The sequence below is a fragment of the Rhinatrema bivittatum genome, chromosome 4 (genome assembly GCF_901001135.1).
Source record: "Rhinatrema bivittatum chromosome 4, aRhiBiv1.1, whole genome shotgun sequence".
Classification (NCBI taxonomy): domain Eukaryota; kingdom Metazoa; phylum Chordata; class Amphibia; order Gymnophiona; family Rhinatrematidae; genus Rhinatrema; species Rhinatrema bivittatum.
In genome coordinates this window covers 186,883,424-186,900,875 of record NC_042618.1, presented here as the reverse complement: position 1 = coordinate 186,900,875, position 17,452 = coordinate 186,883,424, and the positions used below count along the sequence as shown (strand labels likewise).

General features: G+C 39.8%; 2 protein-coding genes across 3 annotated transcripts in view; one reads left to right on the top strand and one right to left on the bottom strand.

Moving 5' to 3' along the window:
• The window catches only part of ECM2 (extracellular matrix protein 2), a 71,772-nt gene extending 69,124 nt beyond the window's left edge, over positions 1 to 2,648 (top strand). For both annotated transcript variants that reach the window (XM_029599375.1, XM_029599374.1), the window contains exon 11: positions 2,137 to 2,648. In XM_029599375.1, the coding sequence (XP_029455235.1) occupies positions 2,137 to 2,302 (166 nt within the window). In that variant the 3' untranslated portion in view covers positions 2,303 to 2,648. The remainder of the gene's footprint in view (positions 1 to 2,136) is intronic.
• CENPP (centromere protein P) overlaps positions 1 to 17,452 on the bottom strand; it is a 685,914-nt gene that overhangs the window by 215,301 nt on the left and 453,161 nt on the right. The window lies entirely within an intron of this gene.

Below are 17,452 nucleotides of genomic sequence, written 5' to 3'. Positions count from 1 at the left end.
AAGGGAGATGTGTTGGCAGGTCCACTAAAAGACCTGTTCAATAGATCCCTGGAAATGGGAGAGATGCTGAGAGACTGAAGAAGAGTGGTTGTGGTCCTGCTTCATAAGATGGTAGCAGAGAGGAGGCTGGAAACTACAAGCTGGTTAGCCTCACCTCAGTGGTGGAAAAATTAATGGAGACTCTGCTCAAAGAAAGGATAGTGAACTATCTACAATCCAGTAAGTTGCTGGAATTGAGGCAGAATGGCTTCATCAGGGGAAGGCCCTGTCAGACAAATCTGATTGATTTTTTTGATTGGGTGACTAGAGAATTGGATCGAGGAAGAGCGCTTGATGTGATCTACTTGGATTTCAGCAAAGCTTTTGATACAGTCCTGTACAGGAGGCTTGCGAGTAAAATGAGAAGCTTGAGAATGGGCGCTAAGGTGGTGGCATGGATTATAAACTGGTTGACTGATAGGAGACAGCATGTAATGGTAAATGGAACCTACTCTGATAAGAGAACCGTGTTAAGTGGAATACCACAGGGATTGGTAGTGGGACCAATTCTGTTCAATATCTTTGTGAGTGATACTGCAGAAGGGATAGAAGGTAAAGGTTGTCTATTTGCAGATGATTCTAAGATGGACATGCCAGAAGGCATAGAGAGAATGAAGAGAGATTTAAAAAAGATGGAAGAGTGGTTGAAGATTTGGCAGATGGGGTTCAATGCCAAGAAGTGCAGTCATATATCTGGGGTCCAGTAATCCAAAAGAGCTGTATGTGATGGGGGGTGAAAGACAGATGTACATGGACCAAGAAAGGGATATTGGGGTGACAGTGTCTAGCAATATGAAGATGGCAAAGCAATATGACAAGGTGATAGCTAAAACCAGAAGAATGCTGGGCTGCACAGAGAGGGGAATAACTGATAAGAAAGAGGTGATGATGATCTTGTACAGGTCCTTGGTGAGGCCTCACCTCAAATACTGTGTTCGGTTCTGGAGCCCTTATCTCAAAAAGGATAGAGACAGGATGGAGGCAGTCCAGACAAGGGTGACCAAAATGGTGTGGGGGTCAATATCGGAAGACTTATAAAGAGAGGCTGGATGATCTGAAAATGTATACCCTGGAAGTGTAGGGGAGATATGATACAGACCTACCTGAAAGGTTTTAATGATGCACAAAAGTCAAACCTTTTCCATTGGAAAGCACTCAGAACATCAGGAAATATTTCTTCACAGAGAGGTTGGTGGACACCTGGAATGTCCTTCCGGAGGAGGTGGTGAAGATGAAAACAGTGAAAGAATTGAAAGAGGCATCGGATAAACACAGTGGATCCCTAAATGCCAGAGGATGTAAATGAAGAAAAGTGGGCTTGGGGTAACGTGCTGGTACGGTGGTTATTACCCTTAACCAATAAGCCTTGACACTTTTGATGCAATTCCAACATTGCTCTCTGCTTCAACAGCAAGGGGAAAAGGGGAATTGGATTCAGACAGGAACCGAGGGTCCCAACTTTTACAGTCTGGGGAACTGATAAGGATGGGGGTAACCTGCACAGTTACTACCCTTAACAGAAAGCTTGGGATTACTACCCTTAACCAATAAGCCTTTATGCTTTTGATGCAACTGCAACATTGCTCTCTGCTTCAATGGAGGGGGTTTGGTGTTAACAGAAAAGAGGAATTTGGATTCAGAGACAACCAACATGAGACATGACTTTTTTTTTTTTTTTTTTTTACAGTCTGGGATGCTGATGTGCAGACATTAGGAAAAATACACAGGACTGGTTCTATGGCCAAGTCCATAATCAAAGCATGTCAAGCAGCATTGATTGATACACGGGGGTAACCTGCACGGTGCGACAGATGCTAGCATAGGAAGCTTGCTGCGCAGACTACATGAACCATTTGGTCCTTATCTGCTGTCATTTCTATGTTTTTATATGATTCTACTAATTAAAGATATATTACAGGATGGCAAGCTGATGAACAATTGTTTCCAAATAAGAATATGTTCAAGAATATTTTGATAATCCAAAACTTTCACTGCATGTCTCAAATGTCTGTATTTAAACAAAACTGTGTGAGTTAATAGATACGATTATATAAATTACTAGTAAACCTTAGACAATGTTTCATTATGTCTTCACAGATCTGTGCCTCCAGACTTTGTCTGCGGTGCTTACGATGAAGATTCAAATTTGGAGTATCTTCATCTTGAAAACAATTTTATACAAACAAGAGAAATTTCACCTTATGCATTTTCATGTATAAGATCATATTCAAGTGTTTTTCTGAAGCCACAGAAGATCAAGTAAAATCTACTCTCTTGCTTCACAAAACTTACATAATTTCTCCTTAAAACCACATTATTTATTCTTTAGCAAAGAAACAATTCATCAGAAGTCTGTATCAAATATCTAGCATGACTAGAATTCATTGAAAAATATTTCCTGTCATTATAAACATATGATGAATGTATATAATTAGCTGTACACATAAGATATGGTTATATATATGATATTGTACATATAGATTTATTCTGACTGAACTATAAGTCCACATTAATAGCAGTTTTCAATTAGTGTCTGAATACAATTTCAAATATAAACTCGTCAAAAGTTGTAAACATTAAAGAATAAAAACGTCAGTTAACCTGGTTAACTCTTGGATACACAATTTAAAACGACCTCTATCTTCAAAGACTAAAATGTGTTCCTTTATAAAGTACGTAAACACACCAAAAAAACAAAGAAGAAAGAAAACTGCAACTTTTAAAGCATACAAAGTAGTAACTAATTATCAATCAGATAAAAAAAATATATTTTTAGTTATTTCTTATAAGAATGTATTTTGTAGAATGCACACCTATAAAAAAAATCTTTCCTTGGTTCTCAAAAGAATGCAATGTCAAAATTAATATTTTTCCATCTGTAAACAGCAGAAACAGGCCCTTTTGCTCATGATCAGCAAAAATGAACTCTAATAATGGACAGTTTTTATCTATCTTGAGCTATAGTATATGAATATTTTGCTTAAAATGATATTAATGCTCACTCCTGTCAAAGTTTCTGTATGATGTCATCAATCGCTATGAAAAGCAGCTGACACTTTGGAATCAATCACAATTGATTGCACACTATGAGGTAGATTTTAAAAGGGATGCTCACAGCAAAATCGGGAGATATGTGTGTGACACGCACGTGTACACGCCGTGCAGATTTTAAAAGTTCCGCGGCCACGTATCTCCCGGTATGCGGATAAAAAAGGTTTGCCGAAAAGGGGCGGGATGTGGGCATGGTCTGGGCTAGGTATAGGTGGGGCATGGGTGGGCTGGGACTGCACCATGCAGTCAGTTACATGCACTAGCATGCATCAGGATCCCACAACCGCGTACCCTGATTCTGCTATGAGCTGCGTGTAAATAGATTTTTTAAAAAAGGGTAGTTAGCAGGATTTTAAGGTCGGGGTTAGTAGGGTAAAAGGGAGGCTAGTTAGGTAGGAGGGTTAGGAAGTCTTCTCTTTTACTAGAGTGAACTGGGAGGGCACTGGGAAAAAGGCCTAATATGTCACCAGGAGCATCTACTAAAATCCCCTCCACTTAGGTGTTCAAGACTGAATTTGCATGCATGTGAACTCGTCAATATAAAATCATGCGTGCATGTTATAAAATCGGTTCGTCCATGTGCGCGCATTGGCAAATGCATACAATGTACACGCGCGAGTCACTTTGAAAGTTACTGCTTTTGTATTCTAATTATGAGCAGTGCCTAAAGTTTTGAAAACTAGAAAGGAATACATGAATGCTTCCTCCAAGCTTGCTTAAAGAGGCACTGCCAGAGTTTGGAAATGAGAATATGAGTATCATGGACATTTATTTATAGATACTACTGGAAAAGGACCATCAAATGATGGACAAAGATGGCCTCTTGATTTGTGCACCTAAACATGAAGTGTCGTCAGCCTCCCACCAGCCTCCCCCCAGATAAGGCTGCTCCCACTCCAGCTATCCTTTGGTGCTCTTCATCCCAACAATGGGCATGTTATTCCAACAGCTCACAGGGCCCAACTTTGGTTTCTGGTTGTTGACTCACTAGCAGGTTAGGATTCGTCGCGCTCCTGTTTCAACAGGCTTGAACTGTGCAAGGTCCACAGACCCTTCCTTCCAGGGTGGCTGCACATAGTGCTGTATGCTACATTCATATGCCTGCATATGTACCTCAGTGGCCACTAACACAAACAACCTTCATTATATATAGGCTTTGTATTTTAAGGATGCTGTTAACTAACTGCAGTTTTATAGTATGTGTTGTTTGTCAAATATATTTTATGTGGATTTCTTTTATGGTTGTAAGCTGTTGTACTCTGCACCAAACAAATATATTGGTGCATGCAGAGTATAAGTCTTTTTTAAATAAATAAATGAATACTGGTGATGCTGATGCAGCAAAGATATACAACTTGAGGCATGGGCTCATCCAAATGAGCTGTTGTCATCACTTGTTGCTTTAATTTCTGTATCTTTACTGCTGCACCATAATTGTTGTAGTATGTCATACACTAGTCCTAAATTTTTTAAAATAAAAAATGTAAACAAAATAAAAAAGGCTAAATGTTAAAAGAAATATGATAACTGACACGGAAATAAAATTTTGAAACTCACATTTCAAAATAGGATGTGGTGAAAGCTTTTAGTGAAACCTTGAGGAAAAGTCCATAAACCATTAGGGTGGGGTTGCAGAAATCCATTTCCTGACCCTGGATAAGCAGCATGGAATCTATCTATGCTTTCGGATCCTGCCAATTACTTATAACCTGGATTGGCCACTGTTGGAAACAGGATACTGGGTTTGATGGACCTTTGGTCTGACCCAGTATGGCAATCTTATATACTAATCATGTAATGCCTATTAATGACTTCTCACATAAAAGTTATGCTAAGGTAGGAATTTTTGGGAAGCCCAATGAAGTTATATACCTCGGGCAGGCATATTCATGGACTTATCTGGCTATCTTTTAGCTGCATAAAAAGTGGGTAGGCAATGTGTGGATCAGGGAGGCGCTACTTATCCAGTTAATTTAGCGATATTCGTTCTTATCCAGTTAATCGGATAAGTTAGATGAGCCATAGAGCTGGTCTAACTTAGCCAAATATAACTTATCCAGCAAAGTAACGATTTGTGCGCAGATATTCAGTGGCATAGCTGTGCCGCTGAATATCCCTTGTAACTTAGCTAGATATTGGGCCCTGAAAATTTTTGTCATTCTGAATTCTCTGACTGGGAGAGAGGGAGGGATAAAATAAGAAGTCCAGACATACATATAGAGAGGATTGTTCATTTGTTCAGGCCTTTATTCAGTCTTTATTCTCCTTGACCTATCTGCTGCTTTTGACACTGCTGATCACAATCTACTCCTTGATACTTGGATTTCTGGATTCTGTTCTGTCTTGATTCTCTTCTTACCTCTATCTCACGTTTAGTGTTTCCTTTGGCAGATTCTCCTCTACTGCCATCCCACTGGTATGCCTCAGGGTTCTGTCCTGGGTCCTTTTCTGTTTTCTCTGTATACTACTTCCCTTGGTGCTCTGATTTCCTCTCATGGTTTTCAATATCATCCTTAGGCTGATAATTCCCAGATTTACCTCATTACACCAGAAATTTAATAAAGAATCTAGTCCCAGATGTCAGCCACATTGTCTGGCATTGCTTCCTGAATGTCCCACTGCCACCTTAAACTCAACATGGTGAAGATAGAACCTCTTTTCTCCCCCCCTAAGCCCACTTCTCCTCTTTTTCCCTTTTCTATTTCTGTGGATAACACTGTAATCCTCCCAGTCCCCTCAGCCAGTAACCAGGGAGTCATCTTTGACTCCTCTCCACATATGCAAAACATTGATAAAATATGCTTCTCTATAAAATCAACAAAATCCATCCCTTCCTTTCTGAATACACTACCAGAACCTTTATACACTCTCTCATCATCTTTCGCTTAGACTACTGCAACTTGCTCCTCTCGTCTCCCAATGAGCCATCTTTCTCCATTACAAGCTATCCAAAATTCATCTGTGCAATGTATCTTTTCCAAACGTTGCTATACCCATATATACCCTCAAGTCACTACACTAGCTCTCTATTCATTCCCGCAAACAGTTCAACCTCCTCTTTTTCATCTACAACAGCCTTCACTCTGCAGCTCCTCACCACCTCTCCTCTATTATTCCACTCTACTCTCCTCCTTGTGCACTCTGCTCATTAGGCAAGCCACTCCTATCTATGCCCTTCTCCTCTACTGCCAATTTCTGACTCCATGCTTTCCACCTGATTTCACTATATGCTTGAAATTGATCCTATTCTTGCTTCATTTAAATGCTATCTAAAACTCCACCTTTTTGAGGCTGCTTTTAAATTTTATTCTTGATTGTCCTTAATTAACCATTATTTTAATAAATGAAATTCCCCAACTTTTTTTTAGCCTGTATGTTTCTCTTCTTTAGATTGTTAGCCCTATTGAGAAGGGACTATCTCTTAGATGTTGGGTTTGTTTTTTTTTGTACAATGCTCTGCTGCATACATTGAGTAGTGTTATAGAAGTGTTAAGTAGTTGAGAAGTTGAGAAGTTAGAAGAAAAGATCTGGCACATCCCATCATCATTTATTTCTCATACATTTTTTTCCAACAAAAAAGCTCAACACAGGTTACAGCAAGCTCAGTGTTAGCACTTCTGAAATAGATAAATCAAATACTATACCATACTGATAGCAAAGTAAGGCACAGCAGGAGGATAACAAAGTAAAGATCAATAGTTTGGGGTAAAAAATGTTTAAAGTCCATAAAAGGGGGAGGCAGTGAAGTGAATTGGACATCCAAAAAGATAACAAAACCCCATCCAAAAATTCTAAGATATTCATCAAGTGCAAATACTTACTATTGAAAAACATGTAAAAAAAACAAAAACAAAAAAAAAAACCTAGAAAAAAAAGTTGAAAACAAGTATCTTCCACTACTGCTTCACAGATCTCAAAAATCTCCTAAACAAAGTGAAACTTTTTATAGAAATTTTAAAATGAAAACTTATCTTCAAACCTGCAGTTTGATTAAAATTGATTGAAATATTGCCAAACAAGATGCAAACAGAATCAGATGTGTTTCTGAAGTATCTTAATTATCGATGGTGAGAACTGCAATCCCTGAAAGCTAAGGGGTAAATTTTCAGAATATTACCCGAGCATCTACTCGAGTATTCCATTATTTTCTAAAAGTAAAAAATAACTGTGTATTTGCAGTCTTGTGCGCACATATACATGATTTAAAAAGGGACAGTCCAGGGGCATTCCGAGGCAGGGCTAATACTCATATAAGTTGCTATTTTATAAGACACATGTATATTTGCCAAATTACCTGCGCATTTTTACATCTGCTAATTATCTGACAAAAGTGATATTAAACGTGTTTATTGTGTAGTTCTGACTGGGTGGGAGATCTGGCTGAACTGGAGGGAGTTTAGGCTGTAGTTGCAAGAAGGTCTCATTGATGTGGAGAAAGACTGCGCAAAACTTACTAATTAGTAAACTGGTTAATTTAATTTATGCACGCATGCCTTAAAATTGCCCAGCTTATGCGAGTAAATCCTATTTTATTTTCACATGTAAAATATATGCGCGTATATATATATATTTTTTTTTAAGTATGTGTGTACAATGCACTGATATGCATGATTTCAATGGACTGCATATTTTCATGCATAAGCCTACATATGCATGTATGAGGTGGAGGAGATTGGTTATTTTATAAAATGTGTGTATATCATATGAGCACATTATAAAGTACTTCATAGATCTGCTCATGGCCATATACGTGTGTACATGCCACTGCACGCATTTGTTTAAAAGTTATCCTCCCTGGGTCTGAATTCAATAACAGATTAGAGGCTTTTTCTTTGCATGGATACAAACTCTGTTTTGATTGGCTGAACAAATGCTTTATGTGCCTACCAGTTTAAACCTTTAAGAATCTTTTTGATTGGTTCATGCCTTCAGTAGAAACTCATTGATTGGTTTTCTTTATGACTCACTGATTTGTCGGGTCAGTTTGGCATGCCATTTAAATGTTGCAGTTTATCCTTACAGAAATGTATAATATTTTTCTTGATTTATTCATGTTTTTGAAAGTATATGTTTAATTTATGTTTCTTATTCTGTATCCACACAAGTCGCTGATGCAGCCATGAGGCGAAAGGTTGACTATGTTGGATTCTGTTTGCATCTAAGGGCCTCATTTTCCAAGCACTTTACCGCATGCGATAAATTCGCAAATCGCGTTAACAGCTGTTAACGCGATTTGCGAATGCAAATTAGTCATTTGGTATTCAGGGGGCGGAGTTGGGGCGGAGCATATGTAAAGCGGGAACCTGTGTATCGTGTGCGGCGAAACAGCCGCAGTGTTAGCGCGGCTGCTATCGCGGCTAATAACTACAACTCCAACCTCGCGTTATGGACTGCGTTACGGGCCTGAAAAGGATTACCGCCATCCTGCATCCTCCTGCAACATCTCTCTCTCCTGCAACAGGCTGTCAGACAGCCTGTTGCAGGAGAGAGAGAGAGAGAGAGAGAGAGAGAGAGAGAGAGAAGTGCCTATGCCCTACATAGGTATTTTAACCCCTATGGGAGGGCCACCTACTAACTCGAGGTGGGGATTAGGTATGAGCGTCGGGGGTTGGGGGCCACTTTCGCATTCCACATGAGATCTACGGACTGAACAGTGGTCTCTAGTGCAGATTTGCTGGCCGTCGGAGTGAGGACGCTCACTCCAAGCGGAGATTTGGCCAACATTCTCTCCACCTAGCATGTTGTTGCCCAGGTAGAGTGTCCATCAAGCTAGGTAGAGAGAACGTTGCCCAAACCACTTCTTGGAGTGGTTTGGGCAACGTTCTGTCTGGGACTATCGTGCACCGCGATAAAAGAAACTGGCAAATATCGTGCACTGCGATAAAAGACTGAAAGAATCATCGTGCACTGGGAAAACATCGCGTGCGGCGCTAATGTTTTCGTGAATGGCGAAAACATCGCCGCACGCGATTTTTCCCCACTGCACGAAAGAAGCCTCATTGCATTGGTAACGCCCCCTAATGCGTTACCAATGCGATATTGGAAAATAAGGCCCTAAATCAGCAATATTTCAATTTTCATTAAATTTGATTTTTGAAGATACATTTTCATTTTTAAATTTGAGACTACTGATTAATAACTTTCAAACCCCTGTGGTATAAACTGCTTGCTTTCCATTAGTTTTCTGAACTCTTTTGCTCCTTTTTTTACAACAAGTTTTTCAATAATAGGTTTTTGCATTAGATGAATATTTTAGAACGTTTTGATGGTTTTGTTGTCTTTTCGAGTAAAAATAAAAAGACTAAAATGATAACATTTGGGAGACATATTGAGTAGAGGCATCAGTAAGGAATAGGATTTAAATGGACTAGCAGCAATTCTGGTATATATCAAAATAGTCTTAACGTGATGGCTGGTTAAGATGTAGACTGATTTCTAGATAGCTGAAAGTATTGCTCCTTAGTATCAAAGTAGTTTTTTTCCTTGTAAGGTGCAAGGTATTTCTGGGTGGGTGACAGCAATTCCGCTTTGTCAAGTAGTCTTTTTAATGACAACAGGGTAAGGAATGAAATAGTTTTCCGGGTTTCAACTAGATAAGAGCAATGGATTAAAGGCTGGGAAAGATCACAGGGATACAGCACTATAACTGCAGTAGTTTCTGCTGCATATCAAGAATTCTCTTACGAGCTAGGGGATGCATCTTAGGAAGTAGGCCATGTCAGCTTCTGGTCTGAAAACTGACTGAAAAAGCAATGTTTTTAGTAATTTTCAAAAAATTAGGTTGGATGCAAGTCTGATTCTAAGTAGAAGTGAGTTCTACAGGGTTGAAACTGAACCCAAGAAGGCTCTCCCTGGTACTTGTGAGGTGCAGTTCCTTTGGTGCCAGAACAGCTCTGTAGGCTTCAGGTAGATAGCATAGCAAACGGGGTGGCATATAGTAGTTTAGACAACTGCTGAGGTAGGCTGGTGCACTGCTTTTGAAAGCTTTAAATATCAACACTAGAATTTTGAACTTTGCATGGTAGCGTAACGGGAACCAGTGCAGAAATTTAGGATATGAGAGATATGTTCAAATATTTTTACCTCCAATAACATTAGAGCTGCAGGCACTGATTAAGTCTTTCTGGAAAAAAAGTGAAGGAAGAAGAAAAGAATTATGTGATCTTGAAAGCTTATATACATTATATTTGGATAATTCTAATCTTGGTCCAAAAAGGGATCATGACCTGTGAAGAATCCATCTTCTCCAGGAACAATACAGCCAGTAGAACTCTACTCTATAGTGAGAAAGGAGGGAGCCAGTTTAAGGGAAACTGTGGGGGAAAGTGTCAGAGGCAGAAAGATTGGGAGCAAAGAGTCAATAAGAGAGAGAGAAAGAGAGAGAAGAATAAGAGGGAGTTGGGTCAGCCCCATTATGGCCAGTCAATATAGACATGGTGTGTGTTGAATGCTATATAGTCACCATTTTGTAGTAGAAGAGTATATGTCAGGTTAAGAGCTTCCTTAAGAATAACAGTCAAGTCCAGTCCAAAGTGTATGCAGAGGTTATCCAAAAGTATTTAAACAGAACCAAAACAGCAACCTGACTTACCTTTCTGCAGAGTAAGACTATACAGTGTTGGGATAATGCGAACATAATCCAAGATCCAATCTGGGTCAGTTAATCCCTGAATCACCAGGGATTTCTAGGCTGATATCCAGCATTGTTTTGTCAAGTTTTAATTCCTACCTGACTGACCATTCATAGCAGATTAGGGTCGCTTCTAAGGTTTCCTCTTGGTATCCCCCAGAGCTCAGCCCTAACATTTACTTGAAACATCTGTGAAAATGTACTTGTAGGGGTAAATTATAAGAACTATTCTGATGATATTCAGTTCTTCATCCCATGTATGTCATCTTGGCTTGCTACCTTTGAATTTATTTCTGTATGCCTTTCCACTATCAAATGCTGGTCATTTCATAACAAACTTGTTTTCAATGTAGATAAACTGAGTTAATGATCATTAATAGGTTCCTAATTTCAGACACACCATCTTCTTTTGCATTTGAAGGATGTGAGTTGCCTATTGTAAAGCAATTAAGAAATATGGGCATAATTCTTGATCAGGATTTGTCAATACACCTCCACATTAAATCTGTTGTAGCTGCAACATTCGGTAAACTATGAATGTTCCAACGATTGAAGCCTTTTCTGAATCCAGAGGATTTCTCTATTGTATTAAAAGCTCTTATATTTCCTGTTCTCAATTATTGTAATTTGCTGTACTCAGGAATGTTTGCAAATTCTCTAAGGGTCCTTCAAATTGTGCAGAACTTGGCGGCCCACATATTAATGGTAACCAGTATAAAGGATCATGTGCATCGGAATGAGGCGAGCCACACAGGCCTTGGCCAGTCCAACTTTTTCTCATCCCAGAAGTGCTCAGAACTGGTCCAACTCCATGGCTGTCTGCATGCTCATGCTGGTCTCATGAGTCATGCAGACAAGTGCAAGATCTCTCATACTGATCTGCATATCATGTGAGATCAATGAGCAGGAGGAGAAATTACATGAGGTAAGCTGCTGGGGTTGGGGCCTCAAAGGCTGAAGACTGGCTGGGGAGGGTGGAAGGACTTTTGGATGAAAACTGGCTGGGAAGGAGAAGCCAGGCCTGTGGCTGGAGACTGGCTGGGGAGGGGGTGGGTGTCTGTGGCTAAACAGTTTGGGTGAGTGTCTGTGACTGGAGACTGGCCTGGAATGGGGAGGGGGTCTCAGATTGAAGAGAGGTGTCTGAAGCTGGGGAGGGTTAAGGCTGATTGGCTGTGGGAAAGGTTCAAGGTAGGTGGCTGGTTGGCTAGCTGGGAGGTGCTGGCAAGCAGTACTTGGGAATGGCTGAATAGCAATCTATTTCGTTACTCACTTCCAAGGATAGCAATAGCTCTCTTTAGTCTACAAGTTCAAAACACATTAGCCAGGGAGACTAAGTAAAGCTATTGCTATCCCTGGGAGTAAGTAACAGGAATTAAATCTACTTTATGGGATTTGCCTGGTACTTGGAACCTCAAGTGGCTACTGTTGGAGACAGGATGCTGGGCTTGATGGACTTTGGTCTGATCCAACATGACATTTCATATGCTCTTATTTTCTTATGGGATGGGTGAAGAGAAAGAGAGAGAGAGAGAGAGAGAGAGTTGTTGCAATGCCTACTCTGGTCCTATTCCCTTTCCATCCCTATCCCTTCTCTAGCTTTTTTCTCTCTCACCCTTAGTCCTGAATGCTCTCTCTTACACACAGAGCCCCTCCTCTATACTCACCAGTTTACAATCCCAGATTCTCCCTCTTCTCTTCTTTTTCCTCCCAACTCCCAGACCTCTCCCCCTTTGCTCATCCTAGTTTCTCCCCATTCCTGGTTCTCTGGTGGGAACAATGGGGGAGGAAACGAGAGAAACTGGGTTGGGTCAGGAAAGAGAAGAAGCCGCTGTGCATAGGGGAAAGAAAGGGCATAAGCTTTTCAGTTTTACACCGCATACAGAGTCTGGCTTCTTGAAGTTTCCATTTCAGTTTTTGTCTACAAATTTGTAATTTATGGTCAACTATTCTGTATTTGGTGAGGATCTGTCCATGTTCTGTAAGTGTGACAGCTAAGTATTCTTCTAGCATGCAGGGATTTGTACGTCTTGTTCATTGTGTTTTCCCAATAAGCGGTGATTTGATGTTCTAGGGCCTAGTGTAATAATTACTGTGCTGCCTTTCAACAGGTAGGTTTGATGCTTTTGGAATCCTGTGAGTTAGTGCTGCTGTGGTATGGCTAGTTTACTACATATTTGATTTGTGTGTGTTTTTGGTTTTTTTTGCAGGATGTTGTATTTCATAATGTGCCTGGTAGTAGAAGAAGTTTGTATTTCTATTACAAAAAAATTCTGGTGTCATCTCAGTATGGGGTGTATAGAAAACAAATCCTGTTCTTCATCCATTGTTTGGGGGTGGGGGGGTGGGTTACAGTATTTATACTGGGATCAACTTGCACATACAATGAGAAGAATGAACCTCACTCTGAAGCCAGGGTTCAGTATGTTGGGTATGATCTCAATCTCCCAAATGTATTGCTAGTGTTCTTTAAATGCTTGCATTGTGCCAAACAACTTCTTTCTGAAATTTGTATGATGTAATTTATACAGGCAACATATCAAGGTGAACTTGAAGTTTTTTTAATCAGGTGAGTGATGCCCAAACAATTAGGACTGTTTCTGTGTCTTTAGGTCACATTTTCTTGGTCTCTTATTACATCTCTATTGATGCTTCTCTTAGGAACGCTATTTTTATCATTTTCTCCTTTAAACTATGCTTGGTTTTCTAGCATCAAGCTGGGAATGAATAATTTCACAGATTTATGGAAAAAATGTATTTAAGAATGGCTAACTATAAACATAAAGTAAGAAATTAGCAGTGAAAGTGGGGGTGGAGCTGGAAATGGAGTTGGGGCAGAGCTAGGCGTAGAATAGGGGCAGAGCTTGGTTGCCCCACTCCATGAAAAAGGCATTCTTATTGACCATGTATAGGATCATATAACTGCTCACATCACTGACCTTCCACACAAGGGTGGGAGACATTTAAACAGCGATGTTTATACTTTAATTACTTAATAATGCCAGTGCACCCTGAAGTATTTCCATCTTGCAAATTTACATCCCTTTCATGGCTTTAATATCCGCTCATATAATCAAAAAACCAAAAAAGCTCCGATCAACTCAGCAATCTGAGGTAACTATACAAAATCCAAAACCACACCATAATGTTCCTCAGTATAGTATTAAATATTTTGTATTGAATTAGCTATATATGTAGGACCCTCATTAGAACAACTTGAAAAAACAGACCTTTTTTCCATTTTTATTTTATTTATTCATTCATTTATATGCTTTCATTTTTATATTTTTTTGTCTTTTTGTATTTCTCAAAAACAGTCCCAACCCATGAAGATCCTTTAATTGGGTCACTTCTCAAACAATGCGTTTTATTTTAATTATCATAAAGAGAGCTGCTACAACTTATCTTTTTTTATCCAGAGTCCAGTTCCCTTACAACCCCGACATGGCCATGTTTTGATAGCAAATCTGCTTCAGGGGGTTCCACTTAGACTTTCAAAACTGCTCTCAACTTGTAATCATTCCGTCTTGTTTCCCGAACTGTTCAGCTTCTATTCAAAATCATTTCACAAGACTTTTAAACATGGCGTCTGTCCACCTCACTTTTATACATAAAGCAGCGTAATAATTTCATGAATTAAATCAGGGAATACCAGTTTATTATCTCATTTAGTCATCTGGGTGCACCGATCTCAATTTAAAGATCCAAAACTGTTCGCATCTGTTTAAAAGATTTAAACTATACTGAGGAACATTGTGGTGTGGTTTTGGATTTAATATCCGCTCACCAGGGGCGGTTGGAGGTACCCTCTGCATGTCTTGCTCACCTTTTTGAGACACGTGACTGGGCATTTTCAGTTGCCGGTCTGCTACTTTTGAACTCTCTCCCTGGACAACTCTGCAAAATAGTTGACCCACAAACTTTCAAAAAGGCCCTGAAAACCTTAATCTTTAAAACCGCCTTTGAATTAACAAATTAGCTGCTTTCCTATTGGTCATCTTAAATAGCCTTTTGACATCATTTGCTCACGAACCAGAAAATTGTTTTGTAACCTTATGGTTTTTTTAATTTATGTTGTATTATATAATTTTATGCATGTCTAATTGTACTCCACCCTGAACTTTGAAGGGTATGGACTATAATTTGTTAATTAAAACAAGAAATCCACTTTTATCAAACATCTACATGCTTAACACAGACAAACTTTAAACAAGTTTTCCACAATACTTTTTTATGTATAGGAACAGGTAAAGCAAATGTTACTTACCTGTAACAGGTGTTCTCACAGGACAGCAGGATGTTAGTCCTCACATATGGGTGACATCATAGGATGGAGCCCAATCACCGCGGCTTGAAAAAGTTGAAGGAGGGACCCCTGTGGGGTAAATTAAATTTTAGTAATTCTGTGAGGAAAGTTCCTGTCAGGAATCTCTGTAGAGCTCCTTAACCACGTGGCTACTGCTGCGCGGAAAAAAGAAGACTGAAGGGGGACCCCTGCTGGCTGCAGGGTTAGTGCCATGCTGGGCATGCCCAGTAGGGGCCAGTCAAAGTTCTGGAAACTTTGACAAAAGTGTTCCGTGATTGGGCTCCATCCTGTGATGTCACCCATATGTGAGGACTACCATCCTGCTTGTCCTGTGAGAAACAGATACATTGGTATGAGCACTTACAGGTCTCTCCGGGTCTAATGGTTCAACTCAGCTCAACCCTTTAGCCATCAGGTTCTCAGAACAATGTGGTGTTCCAAGCAATCCCTTCTGTAGAGCCAATCCGGATTCTTAAGAGTGAACAATGTAACAGCTATCTGAGTCTGCTTCTGGTCAAAGCACTCTGTGGCTTTATATGTAGGGCACCATCTTCTGACTAGACAAACCCTGCTTCAAGGCCTGCCAGAGCACTTTTTGTCCTGACAGTATACTAGTCAGAAACAAAACAGAGTAGGAAGTTGTTTTTGTAGGAGATCTGACAAATGGTCAAGTAAGCTAAATAGCTAATTAGGCTACATAGTCACCATCCAGCAGACCAGACCAGGATTCGACATTGGTAAAAAGAAGGAAGAAACCCTGATGGTGAGAAGAGCAGTAAAGGATTATCTTACATGAAGCAATTACCATGCAGATTCTCCTTCTGTACTTGTAATTTATCTATTGAAAGGAAGCTGGATTTCAGAACAAATACATATATTCTAAATAAAGCAGAGCATTTCTTCAACTGGGAATGGTTTGGGTCATTTTTATTTAGTTTATTTATTTAGATTTTTATATTTCGCTTTTCGCACTTTTATCAGCACTTCAAAGTGGATTACATTCAGATACTATAGGTATTTCCCTATCCCCAGAGGGCTTACAATCTAAGTTTGTACCTGAGGCAATGGAGGGTAAAGTGACTTGCCCAAAGACAAAAGGAGCGACATGATTTGGGTCACAGGGAATTTGAGGTGCTGTTTTATCTATATCTATCTATCACACATACACATATTCATGCAATGCATGAAGAGATGAGGTGCTGTTACCTACTTAACAATCAAGAGGTGTTCCAGAATAGAACCTGAGGTAATGCTACAGATAGGAAAAGCAAAAAAGAAGGAGAACAGTACACATCTATCAATGCAGTGTGCATGGGCCCTGCAAGGGAGGGAAGACGGCAGCTGCAATTGTGGTTGCAACTGTCAGCCAACAAGTGGAATTGAATATCAGGATAGCCACATGGGAGTTAGTCAGATCTGAATGCAGTGAGGGGTATGCTTGGGCATGATGTGCTACTGTGGTGGTTCCTGCTAGCCAATGAATTGAGCTGATGGTATATCTCAGAGGAGGCATCCCTCTAGTCCTTGGGCTGGCAAAGGTATACTGAGTTGCCCAGGTATGCCATCCGGGAACAGGATAGGGGATGGCAGAAAATACTCAGGGGGAAAAAATGAGGGATAAAGACAAAAATAAAATAATGGAAGGGCAGAGAAACTAGGGGAAGAGGAAAATGAGTAAATGTAAATAAGGACAGCAAAACTCAGAAAAGTGGATTTGAAAGGGAAATAGTGAGTAATGAGTAAACAATAGGTACAGTTGGAGCAAGATTCAGTTGCTTTAAACTATAGCATTCTGTTGATATGTTTGTCAATGTCATTGGAACCCATGGTCAGTAGTATTGAAGGACATTGTGCCCCAGCAGATCACAGCACCATGGTATAGCAAAACTTGTTTCTGGTGCCATCTATGCCATGCTCCAATTTAGCCAAACCTATACACATGAATAGACAAGGAACGGAAACTGACTGAGAAGTTAAAACAATTTTCAACCAAAGGGAAATAAAAGAACCTATCCCCTTTCAGCTTTGTGGAAACTTCTAATCTAAAGAAGCAGCATGAAAAAAAATCTTCTGTTATTCTCAGACGCAACATAAACATATAGAAATTAACTCTCCAGATCTCATTTGCTCGCCTTCCTTCCTTTCCCAGTGAGCTGTGGTAAGCAGAAAGAACCAGAAAAGAAAGTTTGGCTTTTGGTCAGAGTTCAGGTTGGAGCAGGCCAGGAAAAAAATCAGACTGAATCAAAGATGAATTGACCTGATTTGAGCCAGAGCATGTCAGATTCTATATCTTTAATTTGTACTTCTAGGTTTTCAGAATTTCACTTTCTGGTTTGTTCTCTGCAAAACAGTAAAACGTTTATACAAAAGATGGTTCAAATTTTAACAATGACATCACTTGATAGCTGCTGATTGCCAGATTTCCTTAT